The sequence below is a fragment of the Apteryx mantelli genome, chromosome 10 (genome assembly GCF_036417845.1).
Source record: "Apteryx mantelli isolate bAptMan1 chromosome 10, bAptMan1.hap1, whole genome shotgun sequence".
Classification (NCBI taxonomy): Eukaryota; Metazoa; Chordata; class Aves; order Apterygiformes; family Apterygidae; genus Apteryx; species Apteryx mantelli.
Window position 1 is genome coordinate 11,344,521 of NC_089987.1, and position 8,427 is coordinate 11,352,947.

Here is an 8,427-nt window from a genome sequence, read left to right on the forward strand (position 1 = left end):
GGTGCTAGCTTGTCCACAGCTTCTCTCAGACATAGTCTACGTCATATCTGGTGCTCTAACCACACCTGGAACTGAAAACAATGCGAGAAAAAAATTTAATGATGAGCTCTGTCTTCAGAGTGGCTTACAAAAAGAGTCTGTGAGGTTACAAGAAGGGTATGGGCTGCTGTGCAGGGCCTGGGGCTCAGCCAGGAATTACACAACTCCACTGCATCCACCCTCATGCTGAGGTTTTGGCCTGTGCTCATAATGACCTGCCAGACTGGTAAGTAAATCCCTCTGGGGTACATATGGTGACATGTTCATGTGCAAAATAGCTGTGCACCAGCTGGTTTGAGGGGAATACAGTCCTGGAAAGATCAGACCAGGATGTCTGTAAGAGGAAGTTGCCCAATCAGCAGGTTGTAGTTCTTGGCTGCTAATTTGTTCAAATCCTGGGTGCCTTTGGAAAACGATTTGATTTCAAGAGAAATTTCTCTCTTGAGGACAAAGTTTTGGCTACACTTCCAAAAGGAGCTCTACAGCTCAGATATGTCAGATATCCACGCTGCTGCTGCACAGTGAAAACAGTGGTACAGTGTTGTGTACTAGGAGGACAAGACCTTTAGCTGTCACAGAGCTGCTCTGCAGAGGGAGAGGGGTTTCTGCAGGGAAAGAGCTTTCCAAAGCTACAGTTTGGGCCCTGAAAGAATATTGACAAACACAACTTACAAGCCCAGTCTGACATTCTCTGTGCTTTCCAAACAGGGCTCCGAGGAGACCATTCGAGTGGTATCAATGGACAAAGACTACCATGTGGAATGCTATCACTGTGAGGTGAGTGTCTAGCGTCTCTGCCTGGCTGCGACACGGCAAGTCTTTGCTAATAACTAGCAACCTCTCATGGATGTCTGACTGCACCCCAGGGTGCTCTCCCCGGCTCCTGCGCATGCCTGGGCAGGTAGGGTTCTGCCACGCTGCTCCATGGAGGGAGGGAGGGAGGATGAATGCAGCAGTGACTTGCTAGCTGAGCTGCAAGTGGTGCTGTCATCTCCAGTAGCATGAAATTAGTTTCTTTATTTTCAGTAAACTAATTTCAAAAGCTGGGTGCAGGACACTTACATATTTATTGGGGCAGAGAGACCAAGCTGTGGACTACGTCAACTTGCTTCAAAAGGAGGCTGAGGAGAGCTGAGTTCAGTCTTAGCTCTGTGTCAGGCACTATGACGAGGGAAACAAACTCTTTAATTTGGGATCAACCCCAAAATTCCCCTTTACTGTAGGTTTGTCTGATACAAAATGCATCTGTTAACATAGATCCTAACTGTGTTGCCATCCAGTGTGGCTTATCTTAGCCCCAGAAGCAAAAATGGAGCAATCCTCCTTCCGTGCACTCCTGCACAAAAGGGTTTTATAAAGAGATTTTCAAATGAGGGAGAAGAGAGCAAAATTCAGGGTATCTTGAAATGTGTATGAACCTAAATGTGAGGAAGAGCCAGTCCATTCAGCTATCTCCTTCTAATGGAGACAGCTGATACTTCATCCTTTCCTATTAATTTTTAAGAGAAATTGGCAGAGAAAATCCAAGCATTTTAAAGAGCGAGCTGTGCTTCCCTCCTCTTTCTTCCCCCATCTATTGCTTTGTGCAAGCTTCACCTAAGATGACAGCTCCCTCCCCTTCTCTCTCAGCCTATTGACTTTATACTGGAATGTCCCAATGGGGGTTTATTTCCAGTTCTGTTTTATTATTCAGTTCCCCATTCTCCTTCCAGTTTGAGGCACATCAAGCTGCCTCCACATCTGCCCAGAATGGCGGAGTGCATTACATGCAGAAATTAGGGGGTTAGCCATGTGTTAACAGGAGTAGGTTGCTGCCTAACAGCCTCAAATTAGGCTCTCAGACTGTACACACTGGGTCACTGATACCTCCAAATACCGCTAGTAAAGTTAGTGCTGCTATTTTGAGGTATTCAAATGGACACTTTACAAAGGTCCAATCTCTAGGAAAACTTACACAGCCACTTCTGAAACTCTGTTAAGTTGCCATCATCACCTGTTGGCCATGCAAAGCAAGTAATCATTTTGGAAACTTTGCTGCTTTTCCATGTCATCTCCTTCTTGCATGACAACTTAGCTTCTGTTGTGGAGTTCAAGCCAGATTGCAAATAAATAGGACCCCCCCCCCCCTTTACCTGCAGAAAAAGGAATACAGTTTTGGAGAGGAGAGGAGATATGTTACGAACATTTGACACATCTGAATTAAAGTTCTAATGAGGAACTCAAATTTTAACTTAATGGTGATAAGTTATTAAATAGCATATAGTCACAGACAACTACACTGGATGTAGCTCTGATTAAAGCTCCCTAAACTAACATTCCAGTTTTAAAGCTTACTTTAAAATTCATTCTTACTTAAACATCATAAAATTTGAGGATTTTGACTTGAGCTATGAAATTTGAAAAATCATATTTTATGTCCAATTAAAAACTTTTCCTCAATTTTCAATACTAAAATGATCTACGCCCAACTTTTTCAACCTTTTTTCCTTCTACTAAGTGCACAGACACATACTCAGAACCTCTAGTTTGTCAGGACAGGCCACAATAACAATTTTTAAGTACCTACCATAGTCGAAACACCAAATCCAAGCACAAAAGTGCATGACTTTTGAATGCCCTCAAAATTGTAATGATGACAACTGAGAACAGGATTGTACCTACTGCAGCATATATAAATAGTCAGCAAGCAGGATTGTTTGCTTTGTTGGTTTTCTTTTTGCCTCTGTTCCTCCACTGGTGTGCACCCGTTTTGTCCTGCAGTTGTTTGTCAGAACTGCTAACTTATCTCCACTAAAAATATGGACTATTGGCCTTGAAGTCTTTAATTTTTTAAATTCCAATGTGAATTAGAGAAAGGTCAGTTCTGCTTCAGAAGAAAAACATGCTCCATCTCCCCCCTCCCCACTCATCTTTCTCATTCTCTACTTTGTTCTCCTTGTGTTCTCCAGCTCATGCTCCCCCATTTCCTGCTCACCATCTTGTTACAGAACCAGCAGCTCCTTTTCTGTTCTAACCTGTCCTGTGTTTTATATGTCAGCACAAGCTCTGAATGAGGGTTTGTGCTTGGCCTGATTTTGTCTAATTTGCATCAACATTTACTAGATGAAGAGACCAGAATGGGATTCAATGAAAATAAATGCTAGAACCAGCCCAGGGTGGTGCTATAGCTTGTCCTGTTAGATTTCAGTGATGTCAGTTTGCTTAATACAAGATAGTCAGTGTCCATCTATCTCAAACTCCCGAGATTGCTGCCTTTGTGAGTACTGGGGGGAGCTCTCAGGGTTATGCAAGACACTTCAACACTGTTATGACTTACCTGAATCACTCACTAACCTAGAATGTATGTTTTTCTTCTAGGATTGTGGTTTGCAGCTCAATGATGAAGAAGGCCATCGCTGTTACCCATTAGAGGGCCACTTGCTCTGCCACGGCTGTCACATTAGGCGCCTTAATATTAAATTGCCATCACATCCACCTCCGAGCTATCCAATGCATGTAACAGAACTCTGAAAGACATTTTCCATTACCATAAGCCGTATAAAAGAGAAGACAGAAAAATCTAAAAATGACTTTTGTGTTTCCTTAAAGATGAGATTCCTGTAATAACCATCTAAACCAGCTATTTATTTTTTAAATCAGAGGTGAAGGGTCCTTTCTGATCTTGTACATATGCATTCTTTTATCTAGACATTTTCACTGAGACACTGTCTACTTGAACAAATAATGCACCACTAAACTGTAACTGTAAAGGGCAGCATTTCTAAAAACAGTGGTACAAAGGGCTGTTCTGCACTCCTATTCACTTTCCTTCAGTGGGGGTTTTGCCCAAGTAAGGAGTGTAGAATTACTACCCAAAAGTTAGCACCTTATCGTATCGCAGCAAGCATGATAAGATAAATGCTAGCATTTTAGCTAGTTTCATTGCATTCTGGTCTTAGAGAATACAGTCTCATGTTTTTAAAAACTTAGATTCCCAGGAGGAGTGAATAGGAAAGCAAATGAGTACTTTTAGCAATGACAGTTTTCAGCGTGGGTTAAATAATGGTATTCTGTGAAGACGCTTCAGGCCAACTTTCCATCCTGCTTGGTTCCACAGTCATCCAAAGACTATAGCTTGTTAAAGAAATATGGCAAGCATCTCTTATAGAAACCACATAATAGAAGAATATATCCATTTGAAGAGTTAAAAGATTGGTACATGCAGGGTTGTAACAGTCGAAGAAAGTTATAGACCTCTGTAATTACTTGCCGTGTGTACAAGAGTAGCCATGGTTTCAAAACACATTCATACTGACTTGATGATTTGGCACTTACTAAAAAATTCATTTTTAAACCTGTTTTTTTGTTAATAGGGTTAGCAGCCCCTTTGGCTATGCAAAGTTACACTTGTCTTTATGCTACTTGTTTTATACAAGACTTCATTTGTTACCAACTGCTTTACAATTGTATGTTAAAATATTATAAAAAAGGGCGGGGGCAGTGGTTTTGTATTATCTTTGCAGCTTTGTGTTCTTTTCTAGATGTACTTTTGAACTGATTACGGTGATTGTCTTCATTTGAAAACAAAGTACAATTTGGCAGAAATAATAATTTAGAAAGTCAGACAACTGAAACATTGGTATTTTATAACAAGTATTAGATGTACATAGAATGTACACACTTTCATATTTTGCATAAGCTTTTACAGTAACCTCAGAGCTCTGGGGAAATATATGTCTTCCATATAGGAAGTTAGATGAATCTTTTTTATGGTTTGTTTTCTACCATGTGTTGATGATTTACATGCAAATCACACATCTGTATGTTTAAAAAATTCCTTGCATTCTCATGAGAATTGATCCAGCCTTCCTGAATTTATATTTTAAATAAATCCATCATTGCTGTCTTTAACTGTATCCAAAATTACAATAAAATAAAATTCTTCTGCTCTAGAGGAAGTGGAAATACAAGACCAGATTCTCAGCATGTGGAAATGGAGACAGTTCCATGCCAGTTCACAACAAGTTGAGAATCTGACGAATCAGCTCTGAAACGATCACATGTTAAATTCAACACACAGACTGATGAAATGGCTTGACTTATTTGGCAACACCATTGCCATTTAGTTTCTTATGCTCCATTGATTTTTTGAAAGCCATTTGTGGTGCTGTTGAAAAGTACAAAGGGGATCCAATAGACACTAATTCCTAAGTGGAATAATTAACTCCCTTAACAGAACTTTCTGATAGTCTGGAATTTCCTTTTGGGGGCAAGGGGAGGGACAGGAAAAAATCCTGTTAAATATTTTTTTTCCCTCTATTAGGAAGAAACAAAAGGTATGTTTTCTGAACTTTTGCCAAACTTCTTTTGGCCTAGATTAACCTGTCCTACTGAATGCTGCTTGGCAAGTCACATGTTCCTTTAAGCAGTTGTTTTGTAATTAATATATATCAGTTTATAATTAATGTATTTAATGCAAGAGCCATGTTTTGAAGGTGTTACAATGCAACTAGTGTCCTGTTCCTGCAGTGCCACCTAAGAGGTCTGGCCTGCAGGACAGTGAGCACTGGGTGCCTGCACATCTTCTCTGCATTTGCAAACATTATCTCTGTGTCCACAGTCACCAGAGCAGCCTCAGAAGGAGGCTAAAAGTGCATGTGAGCCTCACTTGCCCAAACAGCAAATTCCAGAACAGGAAGAAATTGTCTTGAATTGGATTATATGCCTATGTCAATTCCTTAAGGTTATTACATAAAAATATCAAGTGGAAGTTGTCAGAGCTTCAAGATAAACTTTTAGCATCAGCTACAATGTAATACTTTTCCATTTAAGGAAGCTGCTTTGAACCACATTCAGCTTTGAGGCATTTTTACTTGCTTGTCTTTACAATATATTTTAAGGAAACCAAATTAAAAAAAACAATTGTTAAAAGACACAGAGGAGGTTTGGGTCTGTTCCTGTGAGCAAGTCATCCCATAACAGTACTTGCTATTGAAAAATGCTTTGCTCAACCAGCATGGAAGCAAAACCTTTGGAGTCATTAGGAGCCAGAGGCGAAAGACTATTTGCTCTGGCATTCAGACCAGTCTTCTGTCACTATCTTCCTTAGCACTTTGCCTCCTTCAAGGGCAAGTTTAAATTTCCACACCAGCATTACTTTTCAGGGGACAGCACAGTATCTAACATGTACATACAATATATATTTTTTTTTTTTTGGAAAATGATCATACTTTAGAACAGAATAATATTTAATTTCACATGTTAATTTGTCCATCTTTCTTATAGTTCTACTCAGTTCCAATGTGTTAAGTATCATCACAGGAAAATATTGAAAATTAATTATTCAATATAGAATAAGCAATTTGTTTAAAACCAGAAAGCAGCAGTTGTTCTTCCAGTATTTTTCTACAGACAGGTGCATTCTGTTACTGTATAATGAAGTACAGCTTTGCTTTTCCAGCATTTAATATAAAAACTGGCACTTAAGTGAAATTTGCCAGTTTTTAATCAAGGAACAGAGAAAAATAAACAAATCTAAAATAATGGTGTGCTGTACTGTTTAGTGCTAGTGACAGTTTCTGTACATTTTACCTCCTGTCTGGAGAACTGTGTAAATGAGAAAGCTTCTTTTAATGGTTTTCTTAAGGCATATTCTTATATTAAATCAGTTCAACACAGATGTAAACTTTCTAGAGTTTGTTTTATGATGTGATTAGTCAGCAGAAGCCTTGTCTGTGTCCTGAAGTTTCAGAATATTTCCATAAAGTTACAACAGTAACAACTTGTTCTCATTTGCATCAGGAATACACCCTTGCATTCTGGTAAGGCAGTCTTAAAAAAATCCCTGCAGGACATAGCTGGTTTAGGAGCTGCAGAGTCCCTAGTGCACTGGAGGACGAGTTCCAAAGCAAGGACCAAAATAATAATTTGAAAACAAAAGAACACATTCAGATAATTGAGCATTCAAAAAGGGGTTGTTTGGGTTTCTTTTATTTTCCTTTCACTTGTGCGCACGTGTGTGTATGTGTATATATTTTGTAAGGTGGCGCTTCAAAAGGAAAGCATGGCTAGAGGAGCTCTTTAAGACCAGAAATTCCAGAGTAGTTAAGTAAACCAAAGCTCGAAAGGAGACAAAAGCTGCTTTCTTGTGTTTCAAGAAAAGTTTAAAAGTTTGTGATTCATCCTGTAACTAATGCCGTAACTAGAGTATATAATTTGACTTAAATTAAGTTTTCATTTGAGAAATATTTTCATTTTCTTTAAAAGAATATAGTTTTCTTCCAAGAACTTGGACCAACGTTGATTTTTATTTTGTAGGAAATATATAAATTCCCAGTTTGTATATCATGTAACTAGTTTACATGCTGCAAATATACATTAGTTTAACTATTTTTGTATATATCCTTGTAAAACCTTTCAATGTGCTTCTGTCATTTAGTCTTTAGAATTACTTGTGGTTTTTGTGTTTCAGTGTTTGATTCCCTTGATTGTTGAAGAAAAAAATTGGGAAATGTAGATTTATTTATCTAAAGAAGAAGCTACTTGCTATCATCCTAAGTTATTTAATATTAAAGTCAGAAGTTTCATTTAACCTTAGATGCTATAATCTGCTTTTTTTTCAATAAAGACATTTTGTAGTTATGTTTGATTTTGTAGTTTGTTGCACATAAGTAAATATTCTTATCCAGGTGGGCACTAAAGCATTTTCAGGAGACCCTTGTATTGCCTACAGAAATGCCTAACTGATATTAATTGATTGCAGCTGCATGCATGAAACATTTTGGTCCTCCAGTGCAAGTGTTACTAATTAAGGTCTAAAATATGCCCACAGCTAATGTTTTGCAGCTGCACTTTTAGAAAAGAATTTAGCCACTCTGGCAATTTTTAATTAAGCTTTAACCAGTCTGGCTGGTAGGACAGTCAGTATTGAGGAACACTTCCTTTTTAAGACTCCCGTTATTTCTTGGAGCTTTCCAGAAGAGAATTACTTGCCTGGGCTATGAACTTGCATAGGGTTTAGCACTAGGACTTTGGTTTGGGGAAGTTTCTCACATTCCTTCCTAAGTCACAATAATTAAGAGTGGCCAGAGCTCTGATAGGATGGAGAAGGTGCTTTTTTTACATATATATTTTACCTTTTTGAAGCTCTTTCCCTCTTTCTTGCTTTCAACTTCATGGCACATCTGAGCAGATGGGAGCTTGATCACATTTACCTTCCGTACACAGTGGTCCTGCAAGAGCAGCTGTGCCTGTCAGGTGAAAGGTTCATCGAGGCTGGTATCTTTTCTCCAGGTGGGGATAAACATGGATGCCTAGGGAAGAGTATAAGAATGAGTTTCTTTCTGGTTTCTGCATATTTACTCTCAGTGGGTTTCTTTTCTGTTAAGCTGGTCAATGTCCCATCCCCAC

At 38.8% G+C, this 8,427-nt stretch overlaps 1 protein-coding gene across 1 annotated transcript in view; it reads left to right on the forward strand.

The window, feature by feature from the left end:
• The window catches only part of WTIP (WT1 interacting protein), a 90,808-nt gene extending 83,149 nt beyond the window's left edge, over window positions 1-7,659 (forward strand). Inside the window, exons 7-8 of the mRNA XM_067302487.1 lie at window positions 748-816; window positions 3,397-7,659. Of these exons, the coding sequence (XP_067158588.1) occupies window positions 748-816; window positions 3,397-3,549 (222 nt within the window). The 3' untranslated portion in view covers window positions 3,550-7,659. The remainder of the gene's footprint in view (window positions 1-747; window positions 817-3,396) is intronic.
• The last annotated feature ends 768 nt before the right edge of the window (window positions 7,660-8,427 follow it).